General features: G+C 38.6%; 1 protein-coding gene across 1 annotated transcript; it reads right to left on the reverse strand.

The window, feature by feature from the left end:
* Positions 1-1,827: 1,827 nt before the first annotated feature.
* Positions 1,828-19,453, reverse strand: LOC306906655 (ankyrin repeat domain-containing protein SOWAHA). Its single transcript, XM_079478254.1, has 13 exons — positions 19,258-19,453; positions 16,101-16,162; positions 15,549-15,770; positions 13,449-13,559; positions 10,790-10,846; positions 9,983-10,135; positions 9,033-9,163; positions 7,826-7,925; positions 4,358-4,444; positions 4,202-4,228; positions 3,573-3,645; positions 3,392-3,481; positions 1,828-2,873 (listed from the first exon to the last, which is right to left on the reverse strand). The coding sequence occupies exons 1-13, from the start codon at positions 19,421-19,423 to the stop codon at positions 2,683-2,685; spliced, it is 1,470 nt and encodes a 489-aa protein (XP_079334380.1). The 5' UTR covers positions 19,424-19,453; the 3' UTR covers positions 1,828-2,682.
* Positions 19,454-23,904: the final 4,451 nt, after the last annotated feature.

The following is a 23,904-nucleotide window of genomic DNA, read 5'->3' on the forward strand; positions in this document are numbered from 1 at the left end:
TTCGTTAGCCTGCGACAGGCAGCACAGCGGATACTGTTTATGTTGTTTTTTTGTGGTCTGGTTGAGGATAGCCTACAGTGAATTGTGGATATTTTTATAGAATATTTCTGCACACTATCCCCTGTCTTCCTCCTGGATGGATGGAAGGACAGACAGACAGACAGACAGAGAGAGAGAGAGAGAGAGAGAGAGAGAGAGAGAGAGAGATACACAGACTGACAGACAGACAGACAAGCTAATGAAAGGATAGATGGATGGATGGACAGACAGAAATGAAGACAGACAGAAAGAGAGACAGAAAGACAGACAGTCAGATAGACAGACACGCTAATGAAACGATAGATTGATGGATGGATGGATGGATGGATGGATGGATGGATGGACGGACGGACAGACAGACAGACAGTAAGATAGGCAGGTGAATGGATGAAAAAATAAATACATAGACAGACAGATGGAGAGACAGAAAGACAGACAGACAGACAGAAGCATGGATGAAAGAATAGACAGACAGACAGATCTAAATTTTCTTAAGTTTGTTTTCTAAAACATCTGCGTTTTGCATATAGGGCATAGATGTATAAAGAAAGACAAATGGAAAATGTAGAACATTTCTTGATGTACATTTGAGAATCATTTACATTTGTATTATTGATCATTTCTATTCCGAAACAAGTAGAAAGTAAAAAAAAAACACGCAGCGTAAAGGCACCAAGTGTTGCATTGATCGGTTAACAGACGCAGTCTTTATGCGTCTATTTTCTCCAAACCAGGCCTCACAATCAATACCTGGTGAGCTTGTAAGGCCTCTGTGACATGACATCTACATTTTGGGCCATTTGTAAGACAATGACTACAAGGTAGCCAGAAGCCCTGAGCCGCTGGTTTCAGTTCCCCCTCCCCAGTACAATGGCAGCCCTTAACCACAGGGGGAGCGGCCCTCAGATGGAAATGAGCAACCGAACCAACAATGTAGCGCCTAATCTCTTCAGAGAGCCAAGAATCAGTTACACAGCAGTAAGGGTTTCCATGCCCCCCCCCTCCAAAACACAGACACACACACCCTGCGACCCCCCTCCGGTGTAGCCACAGGCTTCCCTTACACATGGGTCAGATACAAGGTATCCCCCTGCAACAGAAGGGGCAAGAATAAGTGGGGCGTGGGGTGGGGCAGAGCCCTCAAAGCATGGGATTAGAGCTAATGTGCCCTCCCTGGGTTCTAATCTCTTCAGAGGAGAACTTTGTTTGAGAACTGCAGGGCAGTCAGATAAGTATCTATTACAGCAATTCCCTCTTATCCTTCAAACACCCCCACGGCCTTCAGAAACGAGGCACAAAACCACTTGCCTGTCTTTCCTCTCACTCCTGTGATACCCAAAACCCAAAAGCAAGTGCTGGCCTTTTGCGACTAAGCTGGAATTAAGGGCTAAGGACCTTACGGAGGACCGCCGGGTTCCATATTTACTCCATCTGGAGAACTCAAAGGCGAGCGGCTCGTGGAAATCAAAGACGCTGGGGAGAAAAGAACTGCGGCGGTTTTCTCGGGTGTGAGCCGGGGATAGTGACTGAGGTGGAAGATCTGATAGGGTGTAATCTTGTTAGGCTGATCCATGAGGGTGATGAAAGAAACGGCACGGCAGATTACCGGAAGGTGGGGGGGGGGTGTCGAGTTTGGGTTCGCTCGGGATTTCAACTACGTGAACTTTATGAAGATAAAACGGCTTTGAACAATTAGAGGAAAATGGTGCAATCATCTATAATAAAAGCAGGCGAAGGGCGTAAGTGTTGCATATATTGAACAGAATTATTGAATAAATAGCACAAATTATCTCCAATACAATTTATTTGTTCTCGTCATATCAGGAAGCATAAATTACATTGCGAAAATAAACATTAGGTAAAGACACTTAAAAGAAGTAGATACTTCTTCATAAGGCAACAAGCAGATTTATTTCCGTTTATCGTCCTTTAAATTCAAGACGTGTCTGTATATAAAAAAGGCTAAAACACATTTAAAGCAAAATTAAATACATTCATTTATTCAACTTCCATAGGTTATGTATTTTCATGTTTTTAAAGAACGCATTCACATAGGATGGGACTTGATTCATCAGGATTAAATTGGATAGCAACTTTTTCTATTCTCTTTGACAATTTCTATTCTCCGAGTGAATGTAAATCTTGTTAAAATAGCCTGTATTTGGTTTGAACTGTTTTCTGATTTTAGTTTTGCTTTCTGAAAGCTTCTTTGGAAGGTTTAAAAAAAACTATATCAGATGTTTAAGACCTTTTTAAAACCCGTTAGACTCAATTTAGATTTACTTGGTTAGTTGTTGTCTGGAAAGATTAAGATGAGGAAAATAAAACTGATGCAAAACTGTCAGTTTGCTTAAAAAGTAAATGTGCGTTGTTTTAAAAAGTTTATACATTTAATCGTTTAAGGAAACTGTAAACATTTTTTCATCTTTATGATAAAATAGAAGAGATAAATATAAAGCTGTTACACTTATGACATGCAACTTTACGTTATTGAATAAAATACTACCAAAAACTAATCGTACATCATTAAAGTGAATGAAATGTTACATGGAATGTGAATGCAGTTTCATCACACTATTTACAGTCAGAGAAAAAAAACAAGTGATTCAAGAAATGATCAATGTGTCAGATCTGCAGATGTTTCTACCGTGAGAACTTCCTCGGCCTAAACGCGGGGAGCATAAGCTGATGAGCGACGGTCCTCTCCTCTGGTATGGCAGCGAGCTCTTCCGCAGAACCCCACTTCTTCATGGACTGAAATAAGGACGTGATCTTCCTGTTCCTGCGCTCGGAGGCTTGAGCTTGAGCTGGACTGTGGTACTCGTTGACCTCAGCTTGGAGAACAAACATCACAGGCGTAACAAGTAAATGACATGCGTACAAGTAGGGTAATGCAAAAATGTTCTTCTATTCTAACGTTTGAAACAAGCCATAAGAAAGAGAGAGATCTCAGTAATATCTCAACTACTTCTCAATGAGATTAAGACATTGAGACAATTGAGAAAATGTAAATTTGTGTTTTTACGGAGGAAACAGACCCAAATGTCTCCATAAGACTTTCCGAAGAGATCTCAACAATGTGTCAAACTAAGCTCAGATTTGTCAAGTCTCCAATCAAAAGTCAATATCATTGAAGATCTCAATATGAACTCAAACATTTCTCATAAAATTTACCCAAATCCAGACGATTTTACCTGTACAATCTACATTCATTTTACACCAATTTGACCAATTGTCTCATTTGTTTCTATTTTTCGTCCTCTAAGCAACTTTAGGGTGAAACATCCGAGACTATTTGAGAACCGAGAACGCCACCAGTAACATTTTCTTTAAATGGATTCTGTGGACTCACGTAGTTCGTTGTCTTTTATTTGTGTCTGCTGTAATTTGAGGTAATAATTTGGAAAGTGACCGCTGTAGTCCCGCAGGTTCTCCTTGGCTCCTGTGAACATGTTGGGAGTTGAATGATATTATATTAAGCATCCCGAGAAAGCCGGCTCAAATTCAGCATCACAATCTAACATAACGCTTACCATATGTCCTGACGAGAAGGTCAACTATATGTCGATGGCCATGTAGAGCGGCTATATGTAAAGCTGTATAACCCTGTATGAATAACAAACAAGAACGCTGGTTTGAATTCAGAAATCTTGATTATATATCTTATAATTATATATGTCAATATAAGGGCATATAATGTCACAAATTAAAGAAGTATTTGTATATCGTATTAAAGAAACTCATTTCAACACTCACCCCCTAGAATGCCACAAATCCCAATAAGATAAACATAACACAACAGCATAAGAAAGGGCGAGAGAGAGGGGTGGAGAATGGGCGAGGGAGAGGGGTGGAGAGAGAAAATGCGCAAGTTAACTGAGGTTACAGCAACAAAATCTAATGACAGAATCATAATTGGCTGGTAATTGAGTGAAATTGCTTTGCTGTGAGGCTGCTGTTAGAAATACATGAAGACATTGTTTAAGGGAAGCTGTTAACATGACAGAGTATGATTTATGAACATACATTCTCAAAGAGCGCCCGGATTCATTTATACAGCTGGTTTGGAGACGAGCTGTCACGTTTTTAAACTGACAACCTCTGGCAGCAAGACATTATCACGAGGAACATTATCCAGAGGAACTCATATTCAGGGTCTGTGTAAGCTGAGGTGTACAGTACTTACATGCTGCGAGAAAGAAACAAAAATATGAACAGTTTGATTAGTGAATGCATTTTCTTTCTCCAAAATTGAGTTCACATGATAATAGGATCTAAAACTTACAGAATGAAGTCTGAGTTCAGTGGAAGTGCTTACCGCTTTTGTATTTATGTCTGCCCCTGCTTCCGCCAATGCCGTGGTCATGTCTGCTTTACCGTGTTTCGCAGCCCAGTGCAGAGCAGTCTGTAAGATATATTTACACCTCATTAGAGTAAAATATACTAAAGTAACCATTTAAAATAACTAAATGACCGATTTTTATGAATTCTTATTCATTTTTGTTTATTTTAACCAAAGAAAGTTGATGAAATTGAGTTATTAAACGCTTTCATATACAGTGTATGCACAACCAGATGTATGTCATCTATTGATCTGTTAAGCAATATACGAAGAGCTCATTTTTATTTTTATTTTTATTCTAAGTAATATTAATTACTGCAGTTGATTTTTTTAATTAAATAATAATCATTAAAATTTTTTTAATTAAAAACACAATCAATTATTTTTGAACATTTTTCGTCTGTTTTTGCAAATAAAGTCTTTATATCATGTGTGCTTATGTCCTACAAACGTTACTTGAATAAAGTTGAGAATTAAAACAAATTTCGTCTAGAAAAGGAGAATTTCTGTTGCATTACGCTAAAAAAATCATGCAATAAATAGAAATACCGTATACCAAAACATTTAATAACTAAAATAAAAAAGACACCTAGTGTAAATACCGTAGTAAAAAATGTAATGCATTATTTATAATAAACATTCCCAATTTTGATCAAAATTATGTCTTCTCTTTACAGCTGAAAGGGGTGTATGACCACAAGTAAAAGTATTTATTTTCTAATTTCAGAATGCGTTGTTTTCATAATACTTCAATACAAAATACATTACTAGCATAACAATTTATGAGAAAAAATCGATTTCATTTGCTTAGCATTTGATATGTTCCCGTTTTGCCTATATATCTAAATAAACACATATTCACTGTGGATTCAACCTTTGCATGCCATCATACACAATATCGCTTTAAATGGCCTGCACGCTCAATGAACTCTCATAAACTCGTTCGACCATCTTGTTTGACTAGGTTGAGCTTGCAAACCCATCTGATTCATCTTGTAATACATCAATTACATTCCACATGTTCATTCTCTCCCACTAGGTATGGCCCCACCCCCATAACGCCACGGCGTGGTGCGGGCCTGGACTCCCATAGGCTGCCAGCGGACCCCAGCTGTGCACAGAGGGTGTGTAGGGGACGGTTTCCTGCCATCTAATAGCGGTCTAATTACAAAACAACAAACCAGTGTGCCCACTACGGGGGGAGCAGTGGCCTGTCACAGGGTCCAAGATTGATGATGTTGGTATGACCCTGTGATGAAGGACCCACCCAGGCATCAGATTGCTGACAAGCCCTGTCAAGAGAATGTGCCGCCGCACCAGCTCGGATACACACGTGCACGGATGCTGGAGCTTCCAAATGCTATCGAGCACTGAGAATGAAGATCGTAAGATCTATTTAACTATATATTAGAGAAATGCCTTTATTTTTACTCCATATGACTTATCACTGCATGTTTTTGTGAAGACAATGCGTCTTTGAAATCTTTATCATTTGGTCGGAGAGAAATAATACCAACCAATAACAGCACCTGGATTTTTACAATCATCCTATTAAATCCAGATGCATAATATCTAGTTATATTGTTTCCCAATGAATGTGTGTCAATGCATAAATATGGCAAATACTCTATTCAAAGGAAAGGCATCTTCATAGGCCTTTGAAAGCCACTTTCAGCCAGTTATCTCACTATGATTTCAATCTTTGACATGGCCCTACTCAGTCAATCTTAAAATATGAATGTTATAGTTTCACCGAATGAAAGAGTCACAAAAAATGACTTTAGCTTGGTTTCCAAAGTCTGGCTCACATTTTGTGTTTCCCAAATTTAAAAGGAAACAATTCCTTTTAAACTTTATACCTGAAGTACATTTCCCACTACAAAAACCTTATCAGCAAAGGCAGGTCCAATGGATGTTAAAGGTTTCTTAAGGAACCACACACCGAACTAATACCGGAAAGTTAGGAATGTTGTGTTCATATGGAATAATATTCAATTTTTTTGCACTATGCACCGAATGCAAATGACAAAATACAGAATATCTACACCTACTATATTTGGTAAAATGTGCAATAATAAATGCTTACACGCCATAGAATACTATATCCCCAACCTGTATCAGCCCCGCCCCTAAACCTTACATCCCTGCATGGGTGAAGACAGATGAAATGTATTAGGCAGATTGTACGGATTCAAATAAAACAGAAACACTGTAAAAAAAAAGTCAAAAATACTATGTATAAAATGTAAAAAGCCTTAATGCTCTACAAGCATAAATGTTATCTTCGTAAGATTGTTGGTATCCCACAATGCAATGCACTAGACTTAACCTTCTGTTTCCAATGTGACACCATGAACCAGACATAATGGCCATTATTTTGACTTAATTTATTGCTGTATCATTGTTTAATACAGTTGCACATACTATTAAAGAAGATAAAAGTATTATCTATATGGGCAATTCCAGCATTATGGATGTGACATTATCAGTCAAAACTTCTCAGAAAAAGTATATATTACCAATATACTGAATTATCTGTTTCTATTTTACTAAACCCCTGATGAAAGAGTCCAGACAAGACGAGTTTCTATTTGAAAAGATTGAAAAATGTACGTGTAATGGATTTGACACAAAAGGACGCACGTTTTTGAGAGACAACGTACATTATAGGATTTCTGTGAATTAAAATGTGCAATGAAGAAGGAATGGCTCTTTACAGATCATAAATAGTTTCTATATTTAAATTTTCATGTGCCCATTCATGAGGAATATGGACGTTATGGATGTGACCATTTAAAATGCTTTAAAAACTAAGAGAGACTTCACATGGGTAATAAAATGATCAAATACGGACATGTGACCTATCATGGTGAAAACCTTCGGTAAAAACGTGATCTTAAGGTTGTGTATTTACATTTCAATGCACCTTTATCCAAAGGTATTCTGTCATTTGTGTTCCTTTCGGGAATCGATCAGTTGATCTACAGGAGCGCGTATTCCCTTCAGAACATATCCACGAACACATTTCAACACTGTGTGTTCTTAAGAATGTTATGTGTTTCCTTACTGAAGGGAGGATCGTGTCTCCTGTAGGTGTTTCTAGTCCTGCCCGTGAGACAGATTGTGACAGACGAAGTCTGGTTCCTCTATCAGCCCGCCTATTGTTTTGACTGTCACGACTCTGAGATGGATTGGCTGGCACACACGTTTGACTGACAGGCCGACAGGTCTCATGGAGGTTCGATGTGACGGACGACGTTCAACAGGATGTGACATCTCCTACCCTTGTTCCTCAGATTCCTGTCTCGGCCTGGCAGGGAACCCTTAACTTTCACTAACCAAATAGCACCTTTGTGACTGCCAGTATGGTGCACAAAAGAGGTGTGTGGCACACATATTCACAGCGGCATTTAAAGAAGAGCGATGGACAAATGATGTACTTACAAACTGGGTGAGGGAGGAAGTGACGTCCAGCAGATCAAGAGGAAACGAGGAAGACGAGGAGAAGAGAAAGAGAAGATTGTTAAACACTATATATCTTACACTTCAACGAGCAAATACTGTAACGTTTTGGTGTTATCAAATTATTTTAACATACTTTTTAAACGTCACATTAAACACTTTTTGCCTTCCAAAATAACTACATTAATATACTAAGAAGTAGGGATCCACCGATGAATAGGCAACCAATATGAATCGGCCGATATTGGATTTGTTTAACACCATCGGTATCTACCTTTTTCATGCTTTTGCCGATATGCCGATGGTGTTAAATGAATCCAATATCAAATCCAATATAATCTGAATAATAAATGTTTTTCTCCGGGCAAAATAATTACATAGCACAGACTTTATTTAAGTTTATTAAAGAAATGTTCAAGGTTAACAAAATAAATATTGGATAGCAAAAATTACCTTTAAAGATTGTCATGTATTGTATTTTCATCTTAACCTGTGCCAAATGTTGAATGGATCCCATTTATGTTCAGTAAAATTAATATAATGCAGAAATAATTGCAACTATTTCTAAATTTTGTTGCTGTTAAATCTTTTTACATTTCTTTCCAAACCGTCTTTCGTTGCGTTTCATTTACACTTTTTTATAAATGTGTGTGTTCCTTAGGAGTCAAACCCAACTATCGTAAATCAAACACGAACAGAACTACGGTAACATTTCATAACAATCCAGTTTGGATTAATTTGTTTGTGGAGGCACTGTTGCATGCTGGGAGAAAACACACCTTGTGCACAGGTGGCTTTTTTCCTGCACTTATCTGCTCTCCACGTGTCGGCGGACAGAAACCGAGCAGCACTGAGCTCGATGAAAGGAATGTTTACGCTGCATCTGAGATTGCCACTGTTTATTTACGGGATTCACCACGAGAGGTTCAATTGGAATTCTCCTCAAAGGAGCTTCCAACGTGTGAAAGCAAAACAGAGATAATGCGTGTCGTGTCGGGTTACGGCTCGGGGTGATGTGTAACTTTAGTTACCGAGGAGAGGCTAAAGGCGAAGCTTAACTACTTAAATTAAGACTCGAACAATAGATGAAGCAGAAAAGATCCACATACACCAAAAAATGAGCATCCTCGTCGGTTTAAAGGCAAACAGCCTGGGAAAGAGGCCGGGTGAGCTCTCCGTTCAAACTCACGGCGGTCTGACGCGAACGCAATCGCCACGTAACCGGTGCTGGCATTCCCTGCCCGCCGTGAATTCGCTGGCTTGGCATGCTTCAGAGAGGGGGGGCATCAAAGCCACCTGGGGGTCCGATTTACCACCTTCCTGGGGACACGGCGGTGATTGTTCTCCAATTAATCCCAGCCTGCTCTATTACTTTCAGATTATTTTTAAGTGGTTGAAGTCTTTGAGGTGACCCTTAATCTCCCCTGCACTTCAATGGCCACTGTTGTATCTTGTCTGCGCATGGAAGGCAAAGGGCTTAGAGCTTCCTAGAAGGTGGTCCAACACTGGACAGTGTGAGAACTCCGGCCAAGGCAGGGACCACAAACACCAGCTCAAAGCTCTTAAGCGCACGGGGGGGCAAATAAAAGGATTTGAGCTTGTTTTCGGGGGGCAGAAGAGCTAAAAAGCTATCTTTCATAATCCTGTTGAAAATAAGCCTTTGAAATGCATGATCGGGGCTGAGCTTCTCTTTTCTGCACCTGGGTTTAAAGTGGGAACTGCGCGAAGTCAGAAAGCTCATGAGAAGCTACAGGGGGTCAGCCGTCCAGATCTCTAATGCCTTTAATGTGCGGTGTCGTGTACAACCTTTACAAGATTTGCAACAAAGTGGAGAAGGTTCACATTTGCCCTGATGGACTGTCTGAATGTCACGCATAACAGAGATTCAACTCACCCCCTTGGAGATGTCGCAGTCAAAGTCGAGAGAGAAAAAGAGAAATAAAACAGCAAATGAGTCAAAGCATATTTTGATTTATAAGGAATTTATATTTATATTGCTTACTAAACCAATTTCAAGCATTTAACCAAAAGTCACCAGAAGTGGAAGATACTTACAGAGGTAAAATCCTGAAAAGAATCCCACGTGAAAACAAGAAATAAATAAACATTAAAAGTGGAATATGAGAGATGCATTCATGCAAAGGATGCTTCAGGTGAGCACAAAGCGATGAGGGGTAAAGATCTTTTTACCTTTTTATTGGCGAGAGAAGAATCTTGTTTCAGGAGTTGTGTGAGGTGAGATAGTCTGCCACTCGCTGCTGAGAAAATCCATTCCTTTTCGATGGGATCAAGCTTCAATTAACAAGAAATACAATTTACAAATTGTATTACAAAAAAACGGAAAATATAAATACAGTGTTGTTAAAGTTCATTGTCAATTTAAATTCTGTAAACAAGTCTCTAAACAAGCATATTCACAATTGCCTTGTATTTCAGAAAAATGAAATAAAAAATATTTTATAAAATATTTGTTATATAAAATATAAAAAATATGATTATTTTCAGAATTATTTAACAATTTTAATTTATTTTATTTATAAAAAATGACCAAAATGACGAACTTATTTTAAATTATGGTGATCATAGCTATATGGCATTTCACTTTTTCAGAGATTAACAAAAGTCCCCGAAACTAGATCAATTAAATACAATAAATTTGAATTGAATATTTAATGCATAGTCTTGGCCTTCAGTCCAAAGTCCAACTTTGCGTAAATTTCGTCCCTTGTATGGTGTTCATGATTTCGTTACACAGCCAATGGTCACGAGTTTGGTGAACTAGTGCTACAAAAACTATGAAATGGGTGAAAAACATGTTTATATTAAAAGTACTAACACAAGTTCTGCTTTTTAATGAATTTCATTTATATAACATGATCACAATGTAGTATTAACTATATCGTAGTGTAAATTATGGTTACAGTTGTATAAATGAGTGATGCTCACAGCCACAGCGGTGGGTCCCAAACTGCCTCCACATTCCTCATCCTGCTCGGATTCACTCTGGTAAAAAAAAAAAAAAGAATCATATTCAATCACAAAACCCCTTGCTGGCATCACATGGCATTCTGTGGCTTGTTTGTAGACAGACAGCGTGAAAGTGTAGTTAATGTAAATAATGCTAAAGCGGGCGTGTGGGTTTAACTGTGAGACGTTTCCTCTTCCTGTTCTGTAGTTGCGGTACGAGTTTAGGGAAACCCTGTCAAGAATGAATGAGTCTAAGACTTCGGTATACACGCAAGAAACACACACAGACGACCGACAAAGTCGTAGGAGACTTAACAAATAGAGGAAAAGCTGGAAATAACTTTGTGTTTGTCAGTACACACCTAACACAAAACATACACCAGAGGGACGTTTACCTCAAAACAAAAGCTTTCACAGAAGCAAGCCACGAAACAGTCACACGACCAGAAAACACTTAAAACCGCTCTTAGGTGAACCATTACTTCAAATGAGCACCAAATTACTTTAACTATGTCTTTTGTTATTTTTATCGTACGCTGGTTTGCAAGAAGCCACCAGCTTTGGGAGCCAAGCGATGGGCAATTTCTCTCCATGTTTTAAAGTGTCAGTCACTGTGATGAATGCGAGAGGATAATTATGCAGTTTTGGGAGAACGAGGGACGGCTAATCGTTCTCAGGACAGCAGCTGGATACACACAGTAAAACAAGGCTTCTTTTCCTCCATACATGTACCTGTTTTAAACCGGAACTTGGAAAGACGTATTTCCTCTTAAAACAGAACCGTTTGAATGTAATTGAACAGGTGAGTGACTGAATAAACACATGCAAATTATAATTTTTTCCTTTTGGGAATCGATGAACGTAATGTATGGCAAAGAAAATCATTTACTGGTTATTGCTGTAATCTCACAAACGTATAACTGGATGATGGGCAGTAGGCACGATATTTAAAACTTTGACGGCATTGTTAATATTAAAGACATAAATGCAGATCATTTCAGCATCAATGCGCCATATGAATAAATCTTATGAGTCACTTTATTTGGTTTGCCTGGGTTCTTGGAAGAGCTCTCAGGTGTGAGGAGCGTTCGAGTCTCTTAATACGATTTTCATAACAGCAAAAATGTAAATGTTATATATATATATAAAGAGCATAAAAACTCACACTGACATTTGGCCATGTTGATACACAGGTTTACAAGGATACAAAGGCTCAATCTTTGATTGATCCGCATACAAATGTTCACAGGACACAGATGATCATATTCTGCATAATGAGGTGGAGCATGTTGCTGCTTTGCACAACAAAAGAAAGCTTCATTCAAATGTAAATGAGTGTTTCTCTCAAGCTGTCACCCCAGGCTAAAGTGTGTGAAATAAAATCCAGCTGCTCAGTTTGTCGCCACCCGTTGGTCAGTTCTGGAATTACAACGATGCCATCAACTGAGCAGTATTTGGTCGACCCAAAATATGTACAAAATCATCGCAAAATAACCTTGAAAACCTTGTTCAAATACAAGTTCTTAGCATTTTTATTTGACAATATTATTGTGATTTTCTATATTTTTATGTCATTTCAAAAGAGGTTTTGATTCAATAACTAAATGTCACAGTGCTATAACCAGAAAGAATTCTCCATGTATTTTTATATGAAAACAATTGTATAATAGTACATGTCTAAGTTCTATCATTTGTTTTATTTTTATCATAAATACCTGACAACAGAGTTAGAAAATTATTAAGTTTTAAGCAGTTAGGAAGTTTACTAGCCTGCCATCAGGGTTAAAAGAGGTCCTGTTTGTGATGTAATTTCCTGTTCCTTGACATGACCACGAAATGGTCATTACATCTTGATTTGACAAACGGTTTTTTAAGATGTGTATATGTCGTGAACGTGGTGGAAGACCCCAAGTGCAAGGCAGCAGGGATGAAGGGGTTAACAAATAGACTTTATTAAAGAAAAACACCCACAATGGGGAAAACACTTAACTAAATACAAAAACAACCACTTCCCACACACAAAACACAGGGTAATTTAACAAATACATACAGCGGACCAGAACATGACCAAGGAACTCTACGTACAGTGCCGGAAACATGTTCAACGAACGAGCACAAGACAATAGACAAGAGGGCATTAAATAGGGAGACTAACAAAGGAGATAACGATGGGCAGGTGTGGGTAATGAGACACAGGAGGAAAGCTATACTAGGTACGAGAGGGGCGGGGCCAAATGACAAGACTGGAGAGAACGCATATTATGTCCTGATTGACTATAATAGGTTTCTCTCCACATAAAACACGTGAGTCTGTCATGATTCTGCCCCAGACCAGAAAATCAAGACAAGAGAAGGCAGAATCATGAGATGTATATAAACTAATTTACATTCTTCAAAATGGGTGGAGATTACTTGGACACTTATCAAAAATCCCCACAAAAGTATCCAAAATATATATTGAAACAAAATAACTATTCGATTGGTGTTTTTACCACGACTGAGCATTTATGTAACTGACCTCATATGTTTTAGCCCCATAGAGAGGCTTGTTCTAAACATTATAATGTGTTGCAATTTGGACAGAACCAGACAAAGCACAGGAACATATTTTAAACTAAGAAAAAGAGACTTGACTGACCTTTGACCCTGAGTCCCTGTCTAGGTCGTCATCTCTATCTGACGCTGACAGTTCCTCCGCCAGAGCCTCCGGTTTCTCCAGCTCTGCTGGCACTGAGGGGCAGCTGTCCGTCTAATAACCACAAGAAATAAATCACACCTTTTTACACATTGTATGGCCACCAAATAAAAACTGGACATGAGTGGAAGTCACGCACGTTATTTTGAGGAAAGTTGATTCATTCTAATGGGCCAAGTGAATGACTTTAGACAAAATCAAACATGACCGTCATGGACGTCGACCCGTACACTGAGACCGCAAACAAACTAGACAAACAAACTAGACAGAGGCTAAAGCATGTTCATGCATCACACTTCTGCGCGTCTGCTGTCTTTTGACAGTTTCCGAGACACACAGCTTAAATAAAGCGATGACAGGAAGTTCACACTATTGTGTGTTAAACTTTGCACTGCTGATTTGCGTTTTTGTGCGGCTGAAACGCGTCACGCATCTATAGTAGACGTAGCAACTCATCATCTTACATCTCCAAATATTAAAGAGAAAGAAATCTTTACCATGTTTTACTTTGAGATCATCCATCACAGCGTTGCCAAGCAACCCATCGTCTGAAACTGGATGTAACATGTTTGTAAGTGCTGCTTGCTTGCTAAGGCGTTGCTAAGGCATTTTAAGTGTTTTAACACATGCTTTGTGGTTGCAAGCTATTTTACAAAGCCATGCATTTAAAGGACGCATTTACAGTTATTTTTTCCATTTATTCATCTAGCAGATGCCTTTATCAAAGCGAATGCATGCACAAAGCCCAAATGTTGCTCCACGAGTCACGTCACAACGTTTAATACTAAATTATGAATGAAGGCAACCAATGGTAATATAAACAAACGCCTGACCGCCTGAAATGGGACGCAAAGATGCCAACCCTATAAGCTAACGTGGCCCAAAGATGCTGGAAGATTTACTATAAACAAGGCGATAAATAATTATTAATCATCCAAAATGGGCATTTTCATGAAGACTGTATTCCTCTTCGCCTGAAGTATGAAGATGGAGTTCAAATAACAGCTGAAGTCCTACAGCAAAAGATAACACAACTGAACGGCTGTTATCTGGTTTGTGCTGTTGTTTTGACAAGCTTTTTCTTATCGCACGCTGTTCTTTTTAATCCAGCTAAAGGCTTCAGCAAGCAGTCTGAGGAGAAGGAGTGAGCTCAGAGTTATATTCAGGAAAATGATTTATAGAGGTTGTTTCTAAACAGTCCTGAATTTCACAAGGGGTTTTTTTCCACCAAGAAAGTCTATCTTTAGCTAAAATTAATACTCGCTATGCTTTGCCAGAGAAAATGACACACACTTGGACATGAATACCTTCATCGCTGTCTTTCCAAAACCAATTTCTTTAGGAAATGGATAAACTGTATTTAAAAAAAAAAAGAGAATGAAATACTGTGTTGTCAAAGTTGTCAAGCACTTTGAATACTTTTTATTGGTTAGTTATTTGCCAAACCCAGTGACAAACATAAATGGTGACTAATAATAATGATTTATTTCTATTTAAATCACGAAATCTGGAGAAACAAGGTTTCAGATGGACACCAGCGATATTAGTACCAGGAAAGCAGAGCGTTGGCCATTATTTTAAATGAAATGCCGTCACATGGGAATTTCTGGTTTTGCACAATTCTGTTGAAAAAATGTGGTCAGATTACTCACAAACATTGCATTCGTCTTTGTTATGACTTTTTAAGTTGGATTAGAAATAACCAATACATACGCATAGTCTACCATCATGTACATATGACAAATCAGGTCTAAATACATTTGCAACCATGGAAACTTAGTAGCAGTCCGTTTTTTAGCTTATTCTGTAATTTATTCATTAAAAAAACTCCCTCATATCCAGCTTTTCATGTCTCAAGTGAAACACCAGCACTAGGTCGTTCACAGAAAAGTTAGAATTCAATATGCGAATATTACAATGACAACATTATTGTTGTGAGACAGATTTCATATTTCTCGTAAAAGCTTTTCTAACATTTGTTAACTTGAGATTTTGATGGTGATATAAAATTAAATAAAAAGTTTTGTGATAAACGTGACTCACATCTTCTGTACGGGTGGGTTCTGTGACTGTTATTACGGGTCCCGTGCACCAGGACACCAGTGCTGCCGCTGGATTCTGTTTGGGAGCAGAGTTCTGCACCGGGTTTGAGATCCGGAGCTCTTTCTTTTCTTCATCTTTCCTTCCATCTTCTCTTCCGGCATCACACTCTCGCTCTTGCATCAGTTGTTTATACTTCTTCTTAAGGACGAGATATTTGTCTCCCTGAAATGAAAACAAACTTCTAAAGCCACCTTTAACGGTGCAGCGTACAAGCGCTGATGAAAAATCCCAACTCGTGTCACTTCAAAACAATGGATTACAGTTTGAAATGAACGGAAAGTGATCTCATCCGTGGAGAATCTCAGACTAGGAGTGTAAGTGAATGTGTAAGATCCAATATCAGAAGGGTGTGTATGGCATCGATGTGGGAAAATGAGACGTGTCCCGGAGTACACAATGAGTCAGACACGATCCTGTTTCAAATGAATCGTTTATTGACACAAATGAGTTGAAAGCATGCAGTGATGATCATAATATAACAGATGTACTTACATTGTCTGACTTCACCACAGCGATTCTATCAATAATGACTTTGAACTCTTCTCTGTATTTGGCTGCGGGGGAAAAAAAAGAGTGTGAATATTTTTTGTTCTCAGCGTGTTTGGCTTGAGAGACAGGTTACACATATAAAATGACCTTGCGAGTGTTCTTTGCTTTGTGAACCTTAAGAGAATGTAAAGAAAATAGTTCACCCAAGAATGTAAACAACGGACGTTGATGACATCAAACTGCATGGATTCTCACACGGCCCGTGACCGAAGGGTTTGAAACAATACGAGGATGTGGGTTTTCATTTTCAACGATCCGCGTGTGTGAATGTTTGTTTATTTATTGACTCTATTATCCGGAAAAGATGAGCTTCTTACTGGAGGTTTATTCAAAGCACACACAATGGGCTCTGATATTGACCTGTGGGAGTTTGTGGTGTTAGGAAACGTTAGCTCACCACTAACTCTCCGCATAAGAGAGGAGGATCCAAAAACTGAAGGTAACTCGAATTACCGGACAAGAATAGAAAATCATTAGATGTCAGACAGAGAGGAGTCCTACACCAACAAATCCTTTCTTCTGAGTCTGCACACATTCATCACTGCTTCTACATTCTTTCCCACCTTTATCAATGAGGTGTCTAACCTTACATTAACTATCCGAACCTATTCATTTTTACATTTAACAGCTTATTAAGAAAATATATAATCCAGCAGCAGTACAGACTGAAACAAGGTAGATGGTTGTATGGCGACATGTCTTAAAATGATACTTTTTAACCTTCTTCAGGCTTGTGTGCTTTTCACTTTTATGAAGTCACATGGGTTCTGTTTTTCTCAATTCATCTACTGTGATGTGACAGAATCATTTGGTTACCACGGTAACAGACACATGCCGTGCTAGAGCACATCGTTGAAGGTCAATACTTGAGAAGATAATTGAAATACCACAAAGTCCATTTAAAAAATGCTTGAGCTCAGAGCTAGAAAATGACCAACGTGTAATAAGTCAAGCTTAAAGATTTCCGTCCTAAAAAAACTAAACTTAAAAAATGAAGTGGCATTTTTATTTTGTTATTCGTGGTTCATTGTTAAGCAAAAAAATTCATATTTATTCAATAAGACAACAAATATTATAAAAAACATTTATGGATCACCCTAAATAAATAAAAATATTTGATGGTTTACCCAACCTAGAGCTGTGTGACTTTCTTTTTTCTGCAGAACACAATGGAAGATTTTCTGAATAGTGTTGGTGACCAAACAGCATTGACCCCCATTGACTTCCATTGTGTGGACACAAAACCACTGAGGGATTTCTCAAAGTATCTTCTTCCACTGAACAAGTATCTTCTACATGAGGGTGAATAAATGATGACAATGTTTATATTTGGTGAACTATCCCTTCACCTGAACATCCATCTTTAAAGGGGTCATAGGGCACAAATACGTGATTTCTGTGTCTTAGACTGTCATGTGTCAAGACACGTAAAATTGCAAAAATGTAAGTTTTTAAAGATGCATTCTATCTAAAAGCGAACACTCACCCAGACCCGCCTGAAACGCCTCGTGTAACCCTACCCCCACAAATCTACGTCAGTTTGTGTTATGATTTGACTAAGACCGCCCAAATGTAAACGCGAGTAAGCTGGGCGTACCTGTCAGTACAATTGCTTTGGAACCTGGTGTTCCAAATATTGTAAGAGTATTCGACCAATCACTACGCACAGGTTAACTGGCCAATCATAGAAACCAAAGCGATGAGCTAAATCTTAAAAAATCCTTGCGTTTCGGAGAGGCGGGGCAAAGAGGAGATGCAAACATGCACGGTATGTGAACAATGCAGAGCTTTTGAGCCTTAAATCGTGTAAACACATCTAAAAATATTTGTATTAGCCGTGTCATATCACTCCTTCAAATACAGATGGTACCCCACACAACCTTTCCGTTTCCTGCCAGGGGAAAAGATGACATTGCAAAATAGCATCCAACAACAACAGGAAGGAGTAAAGGAAGTCAGCACTTAACAATTGCAGCAAGCAGAATTCCTGTGCTGGTTCTCTGAGGTTTAAACAGTTTACATTCCTCAGCTTATGTATTTGTGTTTGCCGGATAACGGCATGTTCAGTCTAACATTACCATGTTCCCACACTCCAAATAGCAACAAGATCCTATGAAACCTCACCGTCCTAAAAAGGACTGAAATAACATTAACCGTAGAATTAGAGCAGTTGGGGAATAATTATGATAATTGGTCGGCAGCGTCAGATGGCAACAGATTTCGAAACATCTGTATACAACTGTACCTGCACAGCTGGACAAGGAATTACGAGCCACTCTGGATAATTATTTCATATATTTATGTTCGACGCATTTATGTGGGATTAAATGCAACATCATAATTAAATTACAAGTTTGATGGTTTGAGTTTTTTTGGACTGTTTTAATACAAGAGCACAATTTGACAGTCCTTAGTGAAATCTTTATCTATGTTGTTTATATAAGGCAACGCTTTATTATTTCTGTAGCCTATATATTATCATAGCAATTGAACATCTGTGAGCATTAAAGAGAGCTCAGTGAGTCTTCTGTAATCATTGAATGAACACACACACACACCAATCACACCATCTCTGTCTGTCAATGTTTGGGAATGTGGGGGACCTTTCTGAGGGAACACACGGACTGTTGGTAGAGCTTTCTAATCTAATGCAGATGTTTGCCACAGTCGCTTGGCTCATAACGTTACCAACCGACAGAGCGCAAGCAAAACAAAAGCACATTGGAAAAAGTGCGTTTTTCACGTGCGCAAATATCAATATTAGCACGAAATATGTGAAAAAGAAGCATTTCCAGATGTGCATGTAACTTTCATTATAATAGGTGGTAAGTGGGACATACAGTACGCGTCATCCTGCGCTGTTTTTTGATCGCGGCTTTATGGGTACGGACACAGCGCCAAGAGGACGTTTTGTGACCGGTGCGTCGCGTTTTTAAGACTGCGGGTCAAATTAAACCCGACTTTAAATCAACATTAAAACGCGCACTCGCCAGGCAACGCGTTGCGTTCTGTTGCGCTCTTTCGTGCCTCCTGTCGCGGCGCACAATGGAGATGAAAAAAGAAACGCATATAATACATGTCATGTTGTTTATTTACTCACCACGTAGTTGCAAATCGCTATGGTTTATAAAAGGTTTATATGTTTTGGACAAATCTGAATTTTTGACTTTTCCTCCTGAGGAGCAGATGTAATCCAGTAAAGACGTCTCGCTGATCTCCATCATTTCTGAGTGTTTTACAGCGGCTTCTCCAAGATGCTGGAGCATGGCTTATGCTTTAGAAGAAAAGTGTACACTGTCCAAGTTTACTCCACCCAGAATCGGACATAGTGCCTCCTACAGTTTAACCCCTTCTGTTCCGGAGCCTTGAGAATAAAATAATACAATCATTCATTCATTACATTTCTCTAAACGGAGATCTGTTGGAGTCTCAAAGGTGTTTAGTTGCCTTTCCGATCACAAAGAAAGGTTGGTTGTGTATGCATAAAACGTAAGGTGATATAATGCTCTATAATTGCGCAGTAATGGCATAGAAGAATCATTTCTGGTTCCCCAAAGAACCTTCAGTCTAACAGGAGCTATTTCATTCTTACCTTTGTATAATCTGTAGACCGTTTTCTAATATAAAGAACATTTCGTGCAACATAAAGGATCTTTAGGTGTCGAGTGTACGCGAAACAATGAAGTGCAAAATAAAAACTGAAATATGACATCCTGCCAGTTTTATAAAGAGCAAGTGACATCAAAATGAGAGTCTTGTATCTTTTGTCCATGTGTGTGGAGCAATGTACTGTGAAATTAACCCATAATGGCTAATGTGCTGCTAAACATTGAAAAATTCTTTGAAAATGTGCTTTTTTTCAACCTGCTATATAATAGTTTATCAGTAATTGTGTATTCAACTGGATCGTTCCCATGAGCAATCTGTTAATGTTTAATGGTGGTGCTTGGATCTTATTCAGTTGACGATAGGCCGTCTTTTTATTTTATACTATTATTTACAAATAAAGCCTGCACGTGCAAACCTTGCAAAGGGTCAAGAGAATCATCACCACCGTGCCTTTGATCGAGACACTTAAACATAGGTTGATCTAGAAGGGACGATCCCTGCAAATAAAAGTCAAATATTTTCTTTGAATAGCAATATTGGGTACAAACATAAAGAGCAGAGCAATTCACAATTGACACAGAACTCAATGCATGAAACATTGGGTTAAACCTTAATCAAAACTCTTTTATCACCGTATGAAACTGTCTTTGCATTTCATGTTAATATTGTCCTGTCCTAACATTGGCCTCTTCATTTTGACATCAACTAATGCAAAGATATGTCACAGGCACAGATTAATTGTAAAAATGCTGGTAAATGCATCCAGTTTACATCATTACTCCACCTCGCTTCTCGCTGGCAACAGCTGGGATTTCCAAATGGATTTCCATTTAATTAAGTAATATGCTTGTCATTTCATTTCCATGTGCATTAACCCCCTTAAAAATACAATACTGGAATGACAATAAGCTCCTTAAAGCTGACACAAAACCTGTAATCGCAGTAAAGTTGTTTTTGAATTCTGCCGTATGTTCACTTTCATTTATCGAAACACCTGCTTGATGATTTTGAGCCTGGAGACATATGTTATGTCTAATGGGACGAAAACAGCTTGCGAATGAAACCAAGGGCAAGTCTTTCAGAAAAACAAACCCCAAGAGTAGTTTGCTGTAGTCAGTTTTGGTCTAACATATACATGATATCAAGCTTGTTATGGTGCTGGACCACAAAAGAAGATATTTCGGATAACTTTGATAAGCAAACAACATTGGACCCCATTGACTTCAGTTGCATGGACAACAAACCACTGAGACATTTCTCAGAATATCTTCTTTTGTGTTTCACAGAAACGTCGTAGATACACTATAAGAAAAACTATTCTGCAGAATTGTACTGTTGTTGTTTTCGTTTACAGATTTTCCACGAATAATGTACAAACATTTAGAACATCACGTATATTTAAAAAACAGGAAAACGTGTATATTTAGAGGGAAACTGTTATTTTAAGGTATAATTATGGCGCACCATTTTTTTACAGTCTAATTTTCAAATACGGTCAAAAACTGTCAAATTACAGATTTATAAAATCTGCGGGGGTAGGCATGTCAATTTACAGGATCTTTTATTTATTTTACAGATAATTGCTGCCGGCCCATCTGCCAGGATGTTTTTTACAGGTTTATTTACAGTGTAAGGTTTGAGTGACTTTTTTTGGTTGAACTATCCCTTAAAATCTTATGTACACCTCAAGAATGGAAATGTGACATCAACTCAACAAACTCTCTCTGAATCCGTGTACAGGATGTTAACCTGATAAACCTCTATGGTACCAGATATCGTTCGGCAGCGTTTGTGACAATACAAAGGTCAATCTTTGTTTTACGGTGCTGTGGCTGGTAGCTGTTTTCATAGTGAGCCCCTCCATATGGCCTTTACTTGTCACAGGGTGTTTACACAGCGAAAAACCTTCAGTTCTACATTTCGAGATCTCCCCATACAAACATCACATAAATCCAGTCACCTAGGCCTCTAAAGAGGATGATGTCGATTAAAGAGACTTCTGAGGACTGTGTTGGCTTTACACATGCGGCCGTTCAGTGTCACTGCCCACGTCCCCCCCACGACCAGAGAAACACGGCCAGGGGCTTACGTATAATATTGTAGACAATGGCGTCTACCTGATTTTAATCCCCGAGCTGCATGGAGGAGCGGGATTGGCAGTGTTTAATAAGGGAAAGTGCTCTCGTAATCTGGATTTGCCAAAGTGCCCTTTTGTGTTAAACAGACCATTTTACAGGACGCTGTACGACATCTGTCACAAGGAGACGCTTTAACGCAGTGAGAGTTTGTTGCGTCCAGTCTGTGCTTTGAGTTCACAATTCACAACATTTTTGTTAACCAAGACAATTGACCTTTCTGAAATTGGGGCCCCCGGGGTGGCTGACGGAGGGTTCTCGGGGCTGTAAAGGATAAAGAAACATAAAACATAGACATCATGTCTGACACACAGTAATTTTATCGTTAAAGCCATAATATTTTCAATTGCCAAAATGGTTCAGATCAACACACACAATATTCATGTTAACACAAATGAAAGCACTTGCCTTGGTGTGTGTAGAGACGGCACACAAACAGAGCAGCTAATCGACTCAGGTTGTGTAATTATATTGGGGTTAAAGTAGAAAGCTGCATTTTTATAATTAAAGTCCAGTGTATCAGCGTTAAAGCATAATCAAATACTTTGAAAATGAAGGATTACATTGATAAACCCCAGAAGGCCAGATGTGGGAGTTGGGGGGGTGGCGGGGACGATCCGGTATCTAGGATGGGATTAATGGAGAAAATCCCACAGGCCGGAACGTTGCCTTTTCCGTGAGGATTAGGCTCCTGTGTGGAGTCAACATGCTGTAATCCACAGATCAGCCGATATAATCCACCTGTAAATACACCTTGGGCTGCACACATCCCATACTGCCATACACTGCCACAATGGGCGAAGTCTGTGCCAGCGATTCAGACGGTTTAAAAGTTATACTGTTATATAGACCGACTAAAGCCGAGATGCCTGGATGCATGAAAAAGCATATCTGCTGTATAATGCATAAGGGTTATGTATGGTTTCTCTTATATCTTAAAGGAACAGTTCACCCAAAAACAAAAATATTTTATTTTCCCCCTCAAGTTGTTCCAAATCCGTATAAATGTAGTTTTTATTCTGATGAATACAGAGAAAGACATTTGGAAGAACGCTTGTAACCAAACAGTTCTTGGCCATCATTGACTACCATCATAGTAGGAAAATTGCTCTATATATTTCTTGGTTCTGTTGAACACAATTTATAAACTTACTGTAAAATGTTTCCCAATTTTTTTATTTGTTGCTGTATTATGTGTATTTTACATCGTTTCCTTGTGGAAAGCTGCTTTGCAAACGTATACACTGTGACGAATAACGTGAATCGAAGTTGACTCATTGCCTCCCTTTAGTGGCGGTAAACTGGAATTACTATTTGAACTTTTAATTTTCATTTTTGCAGATGCACAGAAGGCGTTTTTGTAATACAAACTTGTGAAAGTCGCGCACACACATGGTCACTAAAACAAAACAAACCTTTCACATTCGGAAAGATGTCTTTTATTTTTCGAAAGACATTTAAGGAACACTCCCTCTCACGGGAAATTCACGGGTTATTTTGGTTCTTAGCAGATTTCAAAATGAATTTGACACAAAACAATTGACAAAGTAAGACAAGAAAACAAAAATACAGTGAACTGAAATTTTACTATTAAAGACCATATTTATATATAAAACAATGCAAGCTCAATAAATATAACAAACACAAGAAGCCTAATAAGTAAACGTATAATACACCATATTTACTCTGGGCACTTTTTTCTCTCTCAGAGGAAAGGACTTGGTTTAGTGAAGCACCAGACAATATCAGCTTTCGGGGTTAAAGCAGCACGGATGAGATCAAATGCTTACAGAAAAAGAGATCACATGTCAATTTAGGAGAAAACTAACCGAAGTTTCCACTTACAAACCCCTTGCAATAACCAGCGTGTGAGCTCTTGTAAGTGCTGAAACAAAAACGTATTACACCAAGAAACACTGAAGTGAGGATCCGCACTTCCACGACAGAGGGCCGATGATGACGATAACAGATTTTCATTATGCATACAACCGCTGCTGATGTTG

The sequence above is a fragment of the Barbatula barbatula genome, assembly GCF_947034865.1.
Source record: "Barbatula barbatula genome assembly, chromosome: 17".
Taxonomy (NCBI): Eukaryota; Metazoa; Chordata; class Actinopteri; order Cypriniformes; family Nemacheilidae; genus Barbatula; species Barbatula barbatula.

Bases quoted from the DNA above. Each gene is read 5' to 3' on its own strand.
- LOC306906655 (XM_079478254.1), bottom strand. From the start codon at position 19,423: ATGCTCCAGCATCTTGGAGAAGCCGCTGTAAAACACTCAGAAATGATG. The intron at 10,136-10,789 runs GTGAGCATCACT...TGTTAATTGAAG, and splicing joins TGGGACCCACCGCTGTGGCT to CTTGATCCCATCGAAAAGGA. The intron at 2,874-3,391 runs GTGAGTCCACAG...TTGTTCTCCAAG, and splicing joins AATAAAAGACAACGAACTAC to CTGAGGTCAACGAGTACCAC.